At 48.4% G+C, this 17,932-nt stretch overlaps 1 protein-coding gene across 2 annotated transcripts in view; it reads left to right on the forward strand.

Annotated features, from left to right (window-relative positions):
- The window catches only part of ATP6V1C2 (ATPase H+ transporting V1 subunit C2), a 57,505-nt gene that overhangs the window by 980 nt on the left and 38,593 nt on the right, over nt 1-17,932 (forward strand). For both annotated transcript variants that reach the window (XM_032172209.2, XM_032172208.2), the window contains exons 2-3: nt 179-333; nt 4,297-4,364. In XM_032172209.2, coding sequence (XP_032028100.1) covers nt 205-333; nt 4,297-4,364 — 197 coding nt within the window. In that variant the 5' untranslated portion in view covers nt 179-204. The remainder of the gene's footprint in view (nt 1-178; nt 334-4,296; nt 4,365-17,932) is intronic.

Here is a 17,932-nt window from a genome sequence, read left to right on the forward strand (position 1 = left end):
GTGAGCACCTGAGGGCTGCCCAGGTGCAGATAAGAGCTTTGCTTTTGCAAATGGATGTCCTTGGAGCTCACAGATCCTAGAAAGGATGAATTGGAGGGTAGGGAGTGGTGAGGCGGGGATATCTGACACATCTCTCCTCCTGTTTCTGTTTGTGTATGTTTGTGCTGGTTCTGGGCAGTCACTGGGTAAGAGAAGACTGGAAGCATGTCGGAGTTTTGGTTAATTTCTGCCCCTGGCGATAAGGAAAATTTGCAAGCTCTGGAGAGGATGAATACTGTAACCTCCAAGTCCAACCTGTCTTATAATACCAAATTCGCTATTCCTGACTTCAAGGTAAAATTCCTGGGGAGGAGTGAAAAAGGGATGGATTGGTCAGGGGGAGACGGGAGAGGGAGACAGAGTTTGCTACTTCAGGAAGCCAAGGAGAAAGTATCAAGGCAAAGGCAGGGGCTCTGAGGACAAGGTGAGGTTTGAGGATGGACAGGGAGGTGATGGGCTAGGTGGGATATCATGCCATAGTCCAAAATTCATTGTGATACCTATGTAGGTGCAGCCACAGGAAGGAATGAACAGGGGGACAAGGTTGTGGGTAGCAGTGTCTAATGCTTCAAAAAGTGGGAAGCATGGTAAATGCACACTCAAGTTCTCTCGGGTGTTCCTCTGGCTCCTCCTGGTTTGTCTGCAACGTCTCAGAAGACCGACCGTATAGTTTAGATGTGCAGGCTTGGGGGGCTTCAGCCTTGATTGTACTCTTGACCTGGGGGCAGGGGAGGAAATCTAGGATCCCTTTGGTCCTGAGGGAGGGGAAGGGAGGGAATTTGGTGGCAGAAGGGAGTTTGGGTCGTGCCCAGGCATCTAAGGGCTCTTGGAGTGGAGGGCAAAGTTCAAATGAAACAAACATTAAGGAAGAATGAGGCCAGGCGCGGTGGCTCATGCCTGTAATCACAGCACTTTGGGAGGCCAAGGTGGGTGGATCATGAGGTCAGGAGATCGAGACCATCCTGGCTAACACAGTGAAATCCTGTCTCTACTAAAAAATACAAAAAAATAGCCGGGCGTGGTGGCAAGCTCTTGTAGTCCCAGCTACTCGGGAGGCTGAGGCAGGAGAATGGTGTGAATCTGGGAGGCAGAGCTTGCAGTAAGCCGAGATTGTGCCATTGCACTCCAGCCTGGGTGACAGAGCGAGACTCCATCTCAAAAAAAAAAAAAAAAAAAAAGAATGAGACGTGCAATTCTTTTTTTTTTTTTTTTTTTTTTTTTTGAGACAGAGTTCATTCTTGTCACCCAGGCTGGAGTGCAGTGGCACGATCTCAGCTTACTGCAACCTCCGCCACCCAAGTTCAAGTGATTCTCCTGCCTCAGCCTCCCGAGTAGCTGGGATTATAGGCGCATGCCACCATGCCCAGCTAATTTTTGCATTATTAGTAGAGATGGGGTTTCGCCATGTTGGGCAGGCTGGTCTCAAACTCCTGACCTCAGGTGATCCACCTGCCTCAGCCTCCCAAAGTGCTGGGATTACAGGAGTGAGCCACCACGCCTGGCCACACAATTATTTTACTTCAAAAAGAGTGGACTTACCGTGGTACTTTCTGAGGCTGTAGGTTTCCACGGGGAAGATACTACAGCTCTCTCCCAGACCACATGGCACAGGTGCTGGTGAGATGGCACTGACTGCCCAGCATCTGCTCTTGTAAAAAACTGCCATATACTCCCTTTTCAAACCTCACCTTGCTCCTCTGCCAAAACAGCTGCCCCATCAGCTACCAGGGTTGTAATGCTACCCCATTTGCTAACATTTGTTGAGCAAAGTGCTGACAGCTAGGTACTTTAAATGTATCACCGGGAAGCTGACTCTGGGGACAGGCTGGGAGAGGCTAAGTGTTGCCAGGCTGGTAAGTGGCAGCAGTGGGTTCTGAACCCACATCCTGCTGCCTTTTTAAGCCTGCCTCTGCTTGTCCAGCAACGGACACTGTACGGGTTAGTAAATTCTGCATCCACTCGTTGATACTGTGTGTGAGGCACTGTGCTGGACTCTGGAAGGTAAAAAGATAAAAAAAGAAGACACAGCACCTGCAGAAGTTGCTTAAAATTAAGTTGCTTGAAAAGAAGCGACTTGACTTGGTAGAGATATTCAGGCTTCATCATTTCCTAATTACTTTTTTTTTTGGATGGAGTCTCGCTCTGTCACCCAGGCTGGAATGCAGTGGTGCAATCTAGGCTCACTGCAACCTCCGCCTCCTGGGTTCAAGTGATTCTCCTGCCTCAGCCTCCCCAGTAGCTGGGATTACGGGCACATGCCACCATGCCTGGCTAGTTTTTGTATTTTTAGTAGAGATGGGGTGTCACCAGGTTGACCAGTCTGGTCTCAAACCTTCGGCCTCCCAAAGTGTTGAGATTACAGGTGTGAGCCACTGTGCCCAGCCTCCTAATTATTTTTCTTAATTTTTTTTCTTGAAATTCTGCCAAGTCTCAGAACCTAATTACTTTTTAACATCTAGTTGGTGGTACCACACGATAGCAACCCTTTTCTTTCTGATTCTGTGAAAAGACCTTTAAAGACAATTTTGGACATTGTAGTAATTTCTACACTAAGAAATAGATCATGGCCAGGCACGGTGGCTCGCTCCTGTAATCCCAGCACTTTGGGAGGTTGAGGCGGGAAGATCACTTGAGGTCAGTAGTTCGAGACCAGCATGGACAACATGACCAAAACCCATCTCTACTAAAAATATAAAAAAATTAGCCAGGCATGGGGCACATGCCTGTAATACCAGCTACTCGGGAGACTGAGGCAGAAGAATCACTTGAACCTGAGAGGCAGAGGTTGCAGTGAGCCGAGATCTCAAAAAATAAAAAACAACAACAAAAAAAACAGATCATAAGTACTCTGAAAAGAAAAGAACTTAGGTGAATGATGAAGTGGGAAGAAAGAAAAAGCTGCCTCCTTCCCCAGCAATAATTTTTTTTTTTTTTTTTTTGAGATGCAGTCTCACTCTGTTGCCCAGGCTGGAGTGCAATGGTGCGATCTTGGCTCACTGCAACCTCCACCTCCCGAGTTCAAATGATTTTCCTGCCTCAGACTCCCAGGTAGCTGGGATTACGGGCACATGCCACCATGCCCAGCTAATTTTTGTATTTTTAGTAGAGACAGGGTTTGCCATATTAGCCAGGCTGGTCTCGAATTCCTGAACTCAGGTGATCTGCCCACCTCGGCCTCAAGATTATGGTTAATAACAGCGAAGAACAGAGAAAAAGACAGTGGGGCCGGGTGCAGTGGTTCGAGCCTGTAATTCCAGCACTTTGGGAGGCCAAGGCAGGCAGATCACCTGAAGTCGGGAGTTTGAGACCAGCCTGACCAACATGGAGAAACCCTGTCTGTACTAAAAATAAAAAATTAGCTGTGCATGATGGTGCATGCCTGTAATCCCAGCTACCCAGAAAGGCTGAAGCAGGAGAATCACTTGAATCCAGGAGGCGGAAGTTGAGGTGAGCCGAGATCGTGCCATTTCACTCCAGCCTGGGCAACAAGAGCAAAACTCCGTCTCAAAAAACAAAAACAACAACAAAACAAACAAACAAACAAAAACACAACTGGTGGGACTGTCTTGGAGCAGAAAAGCTTTTAGGAATGAGAACTTCTTTAACTTGCTTTCTGGTGTATCTCTTCCTCAGCTATGGAGATTTTTTTTTTTTTTTGAGACGGAGTTCACTCTTGTTGCCCAGGCTGGAGTGCAATGGCACTATCTTGGCTCACCGCAACCTCCGCCTCCCAGGTTCAAGCGCTTCTCCTGCCTCAGCCTCCCAAGTAGCTGGGATTACAGGCATGTACCACCATGCCTGGCTAATTTTGTATTTTTAGTAGAGATGGGGTTTCTCCATATTGGTCAGGCTGGTCTTGAACTCCCGACCTCAGGTGATCCGCCCACCTCGGCCTCCCAAAGTGCTGGGATTACAGGCGTGAGCCACCGCGCCCGGCCAGCTATGGAGATGAAGAGCATGACTGACTAGCAGGCTGCCATTCTAAGAGGAAAATGAGCTGAGGTCAGATGGTAACATCATAGTCACTGCTTCCTATGGCAGGCATATGACAGTTTATCCTGTTGGTCAAAAATAAGTAAATAAAGACACCCCCAAATCCACTGGTTTCCATTAAGAGTTCTTTCTACTTTCCACTTTGGCCATTGACCAAGGGTGACAAATTCAAGATGAAGTGACAGAGTCCCTGCCCTGTTGTTGAGATGGCATCATGCTTGGCCAGAAACCTGTGAGCCTCTGACGTTTCTATGATCTGTCTAGGTGGGGACCTTGGATTCCCTGGTTGGCCTCTCTGATGAGTTGGGGAAACTCGACACCTTTGCTGAAAGGTAAAATATTCCTTATTTACTACATACAAGTGAGAATTTGACATTGTTGTCAGAGGACACAGTGTTCTTGCTTTGGCTGAACTGGAGTATGGACCTGTCTAGACCTGGTTCCAAAAGTGAGCAGAGAAAACCGATCAGTCCCGCTGTGGGTGCTGGGTCTGCAGGAGCCTGCCTGGTCCCTCCTGGTGTTTTGTCTGCTGGAGGCAGCACTTGTTAAGTGGTTATCTTCAACCTGAAGATCATGCATAGGTGCCAAGACACTTGGAAAACTCATTGGTGTAGTTTCCCACCAAGCCTTTTTAAGTTTGTTTATTTTTTAGTAATAAATGCTCATAGTACAACATTTCAAGTACAAAAAGAGGCCTGGCGCAGTGGCTCACACCTGTAATCCTAGCTACTCCACAGGTTAAATCAGGAGACTCGCTTGAGCCCAGGAGTTCAATACCAGCCTGGACAATATAGAGAGACTTCCTTCCTATCTTCCTTCCTTCCTTCCTTCCTTCCCTCCTTCCTTCCTTCCTTCCTTCCTCCCTCCCTTCCTTCCTTCCTTCCTCCCTTCCTCCCTCCCTCCCTCCCTCCCTTCCTTTTTTGAGACAGAGTCTCACTCTGTTGACCAGGCTGGAGTACAATGGTCTGATCGTGGCTCACTGCAACCTCCGCCTCCCAGGTTCAAGTGATTCTCCTGCCTCAGCATCCTGAGTAGCTGGGACTACAGGCACCCTCCACCACGCCCAGCTAATTTTTGTATTTTTAGTAGAGACAGGGTTTCACCATGTGGTCCAGGCTAGTTTCGAACTCCTGACCTCAGGTGATCCACCTGCCTCGACCTCCCAAAGTGTTGGGATTACAGGCCATGAGCCACCATGCCCGGCCAAAAGACCTTGTTTCTAAGAAAAAAAAAAAAAAAAAAGCCAGATGTGGTGATGTGCGCCTGTAGTCCTAGCTACTGGGGAGGCTGAGGTGAGAAAAATGCTTGAACCCAGGAGCTTGAGGCTGCAGTGAGCTATGGTTGTGCTGCTGCACTCCAGCCTGGACAACAGAGTGAGACCCCATCTCAAACAAACAAATAAACAAAAACTCAAAGTACAAAAAGGATATATACAGTGAAAGTGAAGGTTTCTGGCCAGGAGTGGTGGCTCACGCCTGTAATCCCAGCATTTTGGGAGGCCGAGGCAGGTGGATCACTTGAGGTCAGGAGTTTGAGACCAGCCTGGCCAACATGGCGAAACTCCGTCTCTACTAAAAATACAAAAATTAGCTGGGTGTGGTGTCGGGTGCCTATAATCCTAGCTACTGGGGAGGCTGAGGCAGGAGAATCGCTTGGGAGGGGGAGGGGAGATGGGGGTTGCAGTGAGCCGAGATCGCGCCACTTCACTCCAGCCTGGGTGACAGAGCGAGACTCCGTCTCAAAAAGAAAAAGAAAATTAAGTTTTCTTCTCACCTGTTTTTCTCTTTCCTGTCCCTAGTCCTCCACTGCCCCTCTTTTAAGGCAATTTTCCTATAACTTTCTAGGTAAGCCTTCCAGAGATAGCCAATACATGCACAAATAAATATGTCTTAAAATTAATATTATTCATTCATGTATTTGTTTACTTATTTGTGTTTTTTGCAGACAGGGTCTGGCTGCGTTGCCTAGGCTGGAGTGCAGTGGCACAATCATAGCTCACTGCAGCCTTGAACTCCTGGGCTCAAGCGATCCTACTACCTCAGCCTCCCAATTACCTGAGACTATAGTCACATGCCATCATGCCCAGCTAGCTAATTTTTGTATTTTTTTTGGTAAAGACAGGGTCTCACTATGTTGCCCAGGCTGGCCTTGAACTCCTGGCCTCAAGTGATCCTGTTGCCTCGGCCTGCCAAAGTGTTGGGATTACAGATGTGACTCACCACATTCAGCCTTAAAATTAATTTTGTACAAATGATAGCATATATTCTGCATCTTGCATTTTAGTTAAATAACGTATCTTAGAGATAGTTTCATATCAGTCCATAACTGCATGTTCGTTCTTTTAATGGCTGTGTTGCTGTGAATATCTAGATGTACCCTCATTTATTTGAATAGACTGGTGGATTGCTTGACTCCAGGAGTTCGAGACCAGCCTAAACAACATAGCAAAACCTCATCTCTATTAAAAATACAAAATATTAGCTGGGTATGGTGGTATGTGCCTGTAGTGCCAGCTATGCAGGAGGCTGAGGTGGAAGAATCACCTGAGCCTGGAAGTTTGAGGCTACAGTGACCGAGATCATGCCACGGCACTCCAGCCTGGGTGAAAGAGTGACACCTTGTCCCAAAAAAAAAAAAAAAAAAAAGTGTGTGAGGATGTTGTGGAGTCTTAAAATTATATATCTTTGTTTAAATTATTACAAATCTGGGCCAAGCGTGGTGGCGCACGCCTGTAATCTCAGGACTTTGGGAGGCCGAGGCGGGTGGATCACGAGGTGAAGAGCTCGAGAGCATCCTGGCCAACATGAAAATACAAAAAAAAAAAAAAATAGTTGGATGTGGTGGCTGGCGCCTGTAATCCCAGCTACTCGGGAGGCTGAGGCACAAGAATTGCTTGAACCCAGCAGGCGGAGGTTGTAGTGAGTTGAGGTCGTGCCACTGCATTCCAGCTTGGGACAGAGCAAGAATTTGTCTCAAAAAAAAAAAAAAAATTATTACAAATCTGGTATATAATCATTGGAAAACATATTTTTTTTTTTTTTTTTTTTTTTTTTTTTGAGATAGAGTCTCACTCTGTCACCCAGGCTGGAGTGCAGTAGCATGATCTGGGCTCACTACAGCCTCCGCCTCCCAAGTTCAAGCAATCTCCTGCCTCAACCTCCCGAGTAGCTGAGATTACAGGTACGTGCCAACATGCCCAGCTAATTTTTGTATTTTTAGTAGAGATGGTGTTTCACCATGTTGGCCAGGCTGGTCTCGAACTCCTGACCTCAAGTGATTCATTGGAAAGCATTTATAGATCATAGAATAGCATGAAAAAAATATAAATCACCCATAATTAAGCCATCCAAATATAACTATTTTTATATTATGTTTACAGTGCATACATCTAATTTTCTCAACATATAAATATAATTTCTGGATAATGTAGTAATAGAAGTAAGATCAGGCTAGGCGCAGTGGTTCGCGCTTGTAATCCCAGCACTTTGGGAGGCCAAGGCAGGAGGGACAGTTGAGCCCAAGAGTTTGAGAAGAGCCTGGGCAACGTAGTGAGACCCTGTCTCTACAAAAAGTAAAAAATACTAGCTGGCTGTGGTGGTGCACCTGTAGTCCCAGCTACTTGGGAGGCTGAAGTGGGAGGATTGCTTGAGCCCAGGAGGTCGAGGCTGAACTGAGCTGTGATCGTGCCACTGCCCTCCAGCCTGGATGACAGCTCGAGACCTTGGCTGTGGGGTAGATGAGGGCAGCATTCCCCAAGTGCTGGGGGGTGGCCTACTGGGCTGCAGTGCTGGGACTCAGCGCTCTGACTGCTTCCTTAAAGGGTTTCAGGGATTCCTTTTCTTTTTCTTCTCCTAACCCTTAACATTTGTGAAACTTTCAGGTTTTTAGGGCCCATGGACTTGCTCTTTTCTTCTTAGTGGAATGGTGATATGGCTGCTACTGCCTTGTTTGATGAACTGTATGGAATTAGGAGTTCTAGTGAACAGACTTTGAGTATTTCTTTTTTTAAGATAGACTCTCGCTCTGTTGCCCCAGCTGGAGTATAGTGGCACAATCTTAGCTCACTGCAACCTCTGATTCCTGGGCCCAAGTGATTCTCCTGCCTCAGTCTTCCAAGTAGCTGAGATTACAGGCATGTGCCACCAGGCCAGGCTAATTTTTGTATTTTTAGTAGAGATGGGGTTTCACCATGTTGGGCAGGCTGGTCTCGAACTCCTGACCTCAAATGATCTTCCAGCCTCAGCCTCCCAAAGTGTTGGGATTACAGGCGTGAGCCTCTGTGCCTGGCCACTTTGAGGATTTCTAATCTGCAGATTAGTGCCATGGGCTAAAAATTGGGTTCTCTGTGTTCTGTTGCTATTTACCTTCTGATTGCCTAAGAATAATAGGATGCCTTTGTTAGTGACATTTTGCTTTGTATGGGATGTTGGACTAACACACAGGCACTCCTGGTCACCAAGTAGTTTGCTGTTCACAGTGGTTTTTTTTTGAAATGAGATAATACATAGGTGTAAACCTTTTTTTTTTTTTTGAGACAGAGTTTCACTCATGTTGCCCAGGCTGGAGTGCAATGGCACGATCTCAGCTCACTGCAACCTCCGACTCCTGGGTTAAAGCGATTCTCCTGCCTCAGCCTCCCAAGTAGCTGGGATTACAGGCACGTGCCACCATGCCCAGCTAATTTTGTATTTTTTAGTAGAGACGGGATTTCTCCACATTGGTCAGGCTGGTCTCAAACTCCTGACCTCAGGTGATCTGCCCACCTTGGCCTCCCAAAGTGCTGGGATTACAGGCATGAGCCACTGCGCCCTGCCAACAATTTTTTTTTTTTTTTTCATGAGACAGGGTCTTGCTCTGTCACCCAGCCTGGAGTGCAGTAGCACCATCAAGGCTCACTGCAACCTCCACCTCTTGGGCTCAAGTGATCCTCCCGCCTCAGCCTCTCAAGTAGCTGGGACCACAGGTGCACAACACCATGCCCAGCTAATTTTAAAATTTTTTGTAGAGACAAAAAAATTTTGTATTTTTTGTAGAGATGGGGTGTCACCATGTCGCCCAGGCTGGTCTGGAACTCCTGGGCTCTAGCAATCCTCCCGCCTTGGCCTCCCAAAGTGCTGGAATTACAAGCATGAGTCACCACACCTAGCCACCATTCACAGTCTTTGAGAAAGAAACCTAATCTTTGGCTCTCTCATTCATAAAATCTGTCTGCTCTCAGATGAATGAAGGGAAGTAAAATCATGCTAAATCAAGTATTATCAAATCCCAGGGCCTGTCCTGTAAAAGTTAATTTCCAAGAAAAAGTGACTTGATCTGGAAATGTTGACTCCCTTCTTAGGCTTCTCTGCACCACAGGGAGGTATGACTGGCCTTGTACAACTTATGGCCTAGCTGAGAAGACTCATATTAATAAAATAATCACATCACATAATCAAATAATGCTAAACCTAAGAAAGGCCTGTAACAGATGCCATCGAGAACAGCCCACTGCCCTAGGCTGGTGAATGCCTTAGGTTTTCCTGGGCAGCAGTGACAAACTGCAGCAGGAGACTGGTCTCGTGCAGGAAGGTTGGCTTAAGAAGTGTGAATTGGGCCAAGTGTGGTAGCTCATGCCTGTAATCCCAGCACTTTGGGAGGCTGAGATGGGTGGATCACTTGAGCCCAGGAGTTTAAGACCAGCCTGGGCGACATGGTGAAACCCCATCTCTACAAAAAATACAAAATTTAGCCAGGTGTGGTGGTGCATGCCTGTAGTCCCAGCACTTGGGAAGTTGAGGAGGGAGAATTGCTTGAGCCCAGGAGGTCGAGGCTGCAGTGAGCAGAGATCACACCACTGCACTCCAGCCTGGACAACAGAGTGAGACCCTGTCTCAAGAAGAAAAGAAAAAAAGAAAAAAAAAAGTGTGAATAGTTCCCTGCCTGCTGCAGAAATGGTAGCAATTCTAGAGCTGTCTTTGCTACCAATTTTCTGCCCTAGTGCAAATCTTCTAACCTCTTATTCTCTAAAACCCCTTTAGCTCTGAAATTCTGTGATCCTGGATTGTTATTGTTTCTATTTTAGTTTCTTTCTCGCTTGCTTGCTTGCTTTTCTTACTTTCTTTCGCTTTCTTTCTTGCTTTCTTTTGCTTTCCCTTCCTTACTCCCTCCCTCCCTCCCTTCCTCTCTTCCTCTCCCTCTCTCTCTCTCTTTCTCTCACTCTCTCTTTCTTTCTTTTTGACAGAGTCTTGCTCTACTGCCCAGGCTGGAGCACAGTGGCGTGATCTTGGCTCACTGCAACCTCCGCCTCCCGGGTTCAAGTGATTCTCCTGCTTCAGCCTCCCAAATAGCTGGATTACAGGTACCCCCCACCAAGCCCAGCTAATTTTTGTATTTTTTTAGTAGAGACGGGGTTTCGCCATGTTGGCCAGGCTGGTCTTGAACTCCTGACCTCAGGTGATCCGCCAGCCTTGGCCTCCCAAAGTGCTGAGATTACAGGCGTGAGCCACCATGCCCAGCCCCGCTTTAGTTTCTTTTTTGTCTGTTTGCTCTGCTTCCCCAGTAAGTATATTAGTGTTTTGTTCTGTACATACTTGTTGCACAAGTTGCTTTTAGTGGTAGTGTAGCATATGTTTAAGAAAAAGAAATGAAGGCTGGGCGCGGTGGCTCACGCCTGTAATCCCAGCACTTTGGGAGGCCGAGGTGGGTGGATCATGAGGTCAAGAGATCGAGGCCATCCTGGTCAACATGGTGAAACGCCATCTCTACTAAAAATACAAAAATTAGCCGGGCCTGGTGGCGGGAGCCTGTAGTCCCAGCTACTCAGGAGGCTGAGGCAGGAGAATCGCTTGAAACCAGGAGGTGGAGGTTGCAGTGAGCCGAGATTGTGCCACTGCATTCCAGCCTGGCCACAGAGCAAGACTGTCTCAAAAAAAAAAAAAGAAAAGACAAAGGAATGAAAATGCATGAACAGGCAAGACTGTGGCTATAATTGTGAAACAGATAGAACCTGTGCAAAGTTAAGTGTTTTCTAAACAATAAGGACTAGGTGTGGTAGGAATGAAAAATCACTGTGTGTTGTTTTCGTTTTCCTTGTGGGTATATATTCTTAAGAGCCTTCCTATCAGGGGGAAGGAAAATGGTGTGGTCTGAGCACGTCAAAATTCTAATCTTAGCTTTTTTCTAGTCCAGGGGTCAGGGTGTCCTGTGTTGGGAGTTGGTACTAGAGCTTGGGGTAAAAGAGTGGGTTATATGTACTAATAAATCTGGAGAATGGCATCAGTTCTTTGAAATGTCCTCTCTGATTCTTTGAAAAGTCCTCGAGTGTTATTAGGTAAATAAATGCTAGCTGGGTCTGTAACCTCGGTAGCATAAACCTGTCAGCACTGCTTCTGCCCAGGAGAACAGAGAAGGCACAAGCGTTTTCAGGGTGTATTGTTTCAATATCCTTTTATTATTTATTTACTTAGGGCACTAGAGTGTTTTTCCATGTAGTTGGAAGGCAGCTTTTGCTTACAAGAGCTTTCTCTCTCTTTTTTTAACGTATTCCTTCATACTGCCTTTGTTAATTTATTCTGTATTTGCCCTATCATTCATGAACATTTCAAAAACCCAATGCTATTATCTTTAAAAAAAAAAAAACTCTCTCCCTGTTTAAAAAAAAAAACGTGTGAGTCCTTCACAGTATCTTAGCCTGTTTTGCGGTGTTGATTGACAGAGTGCATTTCCCAGGCGCTGGGGTGGTCAGCAGGACCTCAGCAGGACCTCCTGGGTGCTGTGGTGCTTGGTGACCGTCGCTTGCCCCTGAGTGCTTCCCCTGTCGTTGCTTGCCCCTGAGTGCTTCCCCTGTCTATGGAATAGCTGCTGGCTTTTTCTTTGCCCACGTGGTTCCATGGAGCTGACCGAGGGTTGGCTGATCAAAGATTGCATAGCTGAGTGTGGATGTCTGCTTAGTGATACGTGTGAGTCAGTACTTGTAAGGGCATTCTAAAGAGAAGTAAACTGGAATTGTAAAAAGCATATAGGCTTTTCTTCTCTGTTGGTGGAAGAATGTCAGATTGAGATGACCTATGTGGCATTTCATGGGATTCAGTGAATAGACCGCGGTTGCATGTCTCTGTATGCCGCATGCATGGTGGGTTGCTCTAAGCTGCTGGGCAGCCCTACTGTGTGTGTCTGCGGGGCTCCTGCTTTCCATGGCGGCTGTTCCAAGCCTCTTCACCCCTCCTCCTCCCATCTGCCGCTGCTGAGCCCTCTTCCTCCTCCCCAGCTCCGGGAGACTGTCTTCCCCACCTCTTCCCACACCCTCTGCCATCACGCCCACAGATTCACCCTCTCTAACACACCTGGTGCTCCCCTCCTTCATGGCACTTGCCACAGTGGATTTTGACGTCTTCTTGTGGAATTATTTGGTCATATTTTCTTCCCTGTCTTTTGCTTATGATTAGATCCCTAGCACCTGTAACATGGAGGCCCTTGGTGACTGATTGAATGGATGAATAGAGGGAAGCATCCTGGGTTAGAAGAGCTGGGCAGCCCGTTAGAGATCTTATCTAACCTGCAAGAGTTCCAAAGGAGGAAACAGGCCCAGAGAGAAGATCCTAGAAAGACAAAGGTGGGCGGGGGTGGCAGAGGAGGGAAAACACTCCAGATCCATCAACTTGCCATTAATGGTCTGCCTGTCTGGGTCCGTCTGCCCTGGGGGACTCTGTGCCCTGGGCTTTCCACGATGCTTCCAGCTCGGACTCCCTGGCTCCCTGGTCTGCCGTTGCTCTGTCGTAGGCCCCTCACAGGTGGCAGTAGCTCTGCTTTGCCTCCCCTGCCTTGATTTTCAGTTTCGGCCCAGCTGGGAGAGTCTCCAGTATCTGCCAGGCTTCCCCCAGCAGCTCTTATCAAACCAGAAGTCCAGCCAGCAGGGGAGGAAGGAATGTTGGCTGGCCACTTTAGGTACAACATGGGGGAGTAAGGGTCAGCTCGAGGCAATGTTGTGAAATCCCGAGATCATTCTTTGGAGGTTAAATTTAATGTGAGGCATTTCCATCTCGGACCCTGCCCGGGGACCCACAGCTCCATTGTTCCCCAGGTCCCAGCAAGGCCTTTTTCACTTAACACCGTGTTGGTGCTCATCACAGCCCCGGTAAATGGCAGGCATTTGGACGTTCCTTATTTTCACGAGCTTCAGGGGCAACCTCCCGTGGTCCTTTTTGGATGTTCTTTTTGCATTAGCTTCATGTCCAAAGTTGGTATCATGCTCAACAGACAGCTTCCATTTGTGCAGCCTTCTGCCTAGGGTTCGTTCCCATCTCAGTCAAAGCCTCCAGCAACTTAAGGCCCTGGTGCTCAAGCAGACAGTCTGGGCACCACCTCCCTGTCCAACCCTCCACAGGAGATGCCAGTAGGGACGGAGTCCTGTGGGCTCCACCTCCAAAATCTGTCCCGTATCCACCCACTTCTCAGCACGTCCATCGAAGCCACCTTCATTGCGTTCCTGTGTTTTTGCAACAGACTCAGTTGTCTCCCGGTTTCCCTTTCATTCATTCACCTCACAGCAGCCAGAGTGATCTTTTTAAAAGCACCATATCACAGATCGCCTGAGGTGGGAAGTTGGAGGCCAACTTGACCAACATAGAGTAACCTAATCTCTACTAAAAATAGAAAAAATTAGTCGGGTGTGGTAGTGCATGCCTGTAATCCCAGCTACTTGGGAGGCTGAGGCAGGAGAATCTCTTGAACCCAGGAGACGAGACAGAGGTTTGCAGTGAGCCGAGATCTTGCCATGGCACTCCAGCCTGGGCAATAAGAGCAAAACTCCATCTCAAAAATAAATAAATAAATAAATAAATAAATAAATAAATAAATAAAAGCACCGTATCACATTGCTGTCCTGCATGAAACCCTCTATGGCTTTTCTGTGCCCTCAATGTAAAATTCTTACTTGTGACCTTCGCTTCCAGACCCCTAGCTGGTCATGCCCCAGAGTACTCCTCTCCAGCCACCCTGGCTCCATCCTGACTTGGTCCTATGCCTGGAAGACCCCCCACCCACCACCCGAGCCTAGCAGGGCAGGTTTCTTCTTATTGACCTGATTCCAGGAGACTGCTCACCCAGAAGACGTCTCCAGACTGCCAACCAGCCTGGTCCCTCTAGGTGACCTCGTTTTAATTATCTGCATTCCACAGCCCACTATTAAAGCCCACTGTATAAGTTATCTTTGCCTTTTGGGGGGTATTCATTTTGTAATTAATATCCTTGCATAACTCATTGTGTAAATTTTTGATCATTTTAAAGTTGCATGGAGATGTTTAAATATAACTTTACCAATGGTCGGGCACAGTGGCTCATGCCTGTAATCCCAGCAGTTTAGGAGGCCGAGGCGGGCGGATCACTTGAGGTTAGGAGTTCAAGACCAGCCTGGCCAACAGGGTGAAACCTCGTCTCTACTAAAAATACAAAAATATTCGCTGGGCTTGGGGGTGGGCACCTGTAATCCAAGCTACTTGGGAGGCTGAGGCAGGAGAATCACTTAAACCCAGGAGGCAGAGGTTGCAGTGAGCCGAGATCACGCCTCTGCACTCCAGCCTGAGCGACAGAGTGAGACTCCATCTCAAAAAAAAAAAAAGAAAAAAGAAAAAAGTTGCATGCCCAGAAGTGGAATTACTGGTATAATGGTTATAGACATATTGAAAGCTGTTTGTACATACTACTAACTTGTTTTCCAATGAAGTTAGAAGAAGTGCCCTTTTATCACAGCCCATCTATTAAGTGCTTTTCAGAAACTTGTTTCGTGTACCTGGCAGGATGATGTGTGATTGTTTTAATGTGCATTTCTTGGATTTCCAGCGAGAGTAAACATATTTTCAAGAGCTTATCAGCCATTGTACTGCTATTTGTGTGACTGGGCTGTTCCTGGCCTTGGCTCCTGCATCCCCTGGGCTGGGCTGCAGGTTGCACAACTCCGGGGAAGCCCTTCACATTGTGTGTGCTGGAACTCTGCTCCGTGAGCGCAGGACCGGCAATTGTTCTCAGTGGCTAAGCTGCTCGGTGGATTGACTTTTTGGCGTAGTCTCCAGAACTTCAATGTGTGATGTTCCTTTCTATCCCAAACACTTGGGGGATTGCCCAGTGATTCCTAAAAGACTGTAGGCCCCAGGGGATTTAAGCAACACTTCTCTGGGAGCTGAGTTCAGGTCCTCCTTGCCTGTTCCTTCCAAGGGGAAAACTTTCTTTTTCATTTTTTTGAGACCAAATCTCATTCTTGTCGCCCAGGCTGGAGTGCAGTGGCGCTACGTCGGCTCACTGCAACCTCTGCCTCCTGGGTTCAAGTGACTCTCCTGCCTCAGCCTCCCAAGCAGCTGGGATTATAGATGTGCGCCACCAGGCCCGGCTACTTTTTGTATTTTCAGTAGAGACGGGGTTTCACCATGTTGGCCAGGCTGGTCTCAAACTCCTGACCTCAGGTGATCCTCCCGCCTTGGCCTCCCGAAGTGCTGGGATTACAGGCGTGAGCCACCGCACCCGGCTGAAATTGGCTTTTTGAAGAGGGTAGGGCATTACTATCTGGACCGCATGTGGCTGAATCACTCTATAATGCCAGCTTGGCCAATAAGAATTCTGTTCTTAGTGACAAGAGTAACTTTGCTGGGTGGCTCTACACACTGTATGTGGAGGGGAGTCCCTCTAAAGAGCTAAAGATCAGCTCCTTATTTAAACTTCCAGTTTCTGTGAAGCCAAGTTGGAATTTAAAGCATGGTGTGTCTGTGGCCAGAGTCCCCAGGGGGAGCCTCCTAGTGAGCCTCACTGGACCTTTGTTTTTGTGAAAAGAAAATCACTTAATTGCTGTGGAGTCACATTTTCCTGGTGACTTTGCTGCAGGGCATGACGATTTCATTGTCCCTTGGTGGAGGAGGAAGTAGAGAGACAAAGGATGGGGTGAGGTGCCCAGGGGCTCCTGAGTCACCAGGAGAGGCAGGGAACAGGCTCCCCCTGGAAGCTTCTGGGCCTCCCCTCTCAGGTGTGCGGGCCCCTCCTGTGTGGCTGCAGGAGCGAGGCTAGGGCAGGTGGCCCCTCTCATCAAGGTACCCTGACAGTGGCCGGGCACTGGCAGGCCTGGGGTTTTGGGTTATCCAGAGCGGGCATGCTAGCACCTGCTTTCACGGATGGAGGCTGGCTTTAGGGGAAGGCTGGGGGTCAGGACCAGCTGACATGTGGCCACCAGTGAAGTGACCTGGGGCAAGCTTCTGGGCCTCTGTGCACTCCGTTTCCTCAGCTCTAGGGGCCTTGGCTTTGTGTGTGGAGCATTCAGATATAAATCCTTAGTGCTTTTCTGGGTGCAAAGAGAAGCTCCCAGATGCCCTCCCTCCGACCCTGCCCTGTAACCTGGTTGCGCTCTTCCCAGGCATGTGGGTTCCTCCCTCCCTCCCTCCTTCCCTTCTTCTTTCCTTCCATGGAGTCTCGCCCTGTGGCTTAGGCCGGAGTGCAATGGCATGATCTCGGCTCACTGCAATCTTGCCTCCCAGGCTCAAGCGGTAGCCTCAGCCTCCGGAATAGCTGGGATTACAGGCACACATCACCACACCCAGCTAATTTTTGTATTTTTAGTAGAGACAGGGTTTGGCCATGTTGGCCAATCTGGTCTCCAACTCCTGACCTCAGGTGATCTGCCCGCCTCAGCCTCCCAAAGTTTTGGGATTACAGGCGTGAGTCACCATGCCGGCCTTTCTGGGTAATTTCTGACAACCAAACAACTCTATCCTGCGTTTGCCAGAATTTTCCAGAAAATCCAGGGAGGGAGAAAGCCTTCTCTTTGGTGTTGCACAGACTTGCCCTCAGGATCCTCAGAACCTGTATCTACTACTCCTCAGCGGGAGAGCTGGAGGTGGGAGACCCAACCCTTCCTTCTACAAAGAAGGGAGCAGCCTGTGCAGTTTGCAGGGCAGAACCCCTGGAGACACTGCGTCTTAAGGCTACTTAAGAATCTCCCCTGCTCTGGCCCCGCGATCTGTGGCCTCAAGTATTCACCTCCGATTCCAGCCCTCCTGCTGGGGTACAAGGCTTCTAGGCACCCGCCGGCTGCTCCTCTCCCCATATCCCCGGACTGGAAGAGTCCTGGGGGCCCTGCATAGCAGGAAGGTCCTGGCTGTGGGTGCAGAAGAAGAGGAGACAGATCTCAGGAGCCCCCTCACCATTGGGATCGAAGCCCTTCAGCCATCCTCTACCCCAGGGCTATTCTACCACCCCTGAACGCCTTGGGCCCCAGGGTTTAGAAATCAGCAGGGCTAAGAGGTGCCCCCGTAGTGTTTGTGGAAAGGAAGGAAAGGGCACGTTCAGTACAGACCTGCCACAGGCAGATTTGTGAAGCTCCTGGGTGGCCCCTTCTCGCCTGATCCCCCACTGCAGCTTGCCTGTGTCTGGAGGCTGCCTGCCCAGCACCCGAAGGCCTCCAGTCCCTACCTGCCCTACCTTACACCTGGGCAATGCCCCCCCCAACTCCATCTTACCCAATTTCTTCCCTTGGGGATTCCCCAGATGACTGTCGAGGTAAGGGGCTGGGCCTCAGTAGCATACCCTTGTCTTACTCCTTTATTTACTCACTGCTTTGTCTATTTGAATTACCACGATTGACTTTTTGTTTTTTGAAACAGGGTCTCGCTGTGTTGCCCAGGCTGGACTGCAGTGATACAATCACTCCTCACTGCAACCTGCCTCACCCTCCTGAGTGCTGGGACTACGGGCACACCCTACTACCCATGGCTAATATTTATTTATTTATTTATTTGGTAGATACAGGGTCTCACTATGTTGCTCAAGCTGATCTCGAACTCCTGGGCTCAAGTGATCCTCCTGTCTTGGCCTCCCAAAGTGCTGGGATTACAGATGTGAGCCACCACACCTGATCTCATTCTTTTTTAGAGACTTCTTGGTGGTC

The sequence above is a fragment of the Hylobates moloch genome, unplaced genomic scaffold (assembly GCF_009828535.3).
Source record: "Hylobates moloch isolate HMO894 unplaced genomic scaffold, HMol_V3 SCAFFOLD_13, whole genome shotgun sequence".
Lineage (NCBI taxonomy): Eukaryota > Metazoa > Chordata > Mammalia > Primates > Hylobatidae > Hylobates > Hylobates moloch.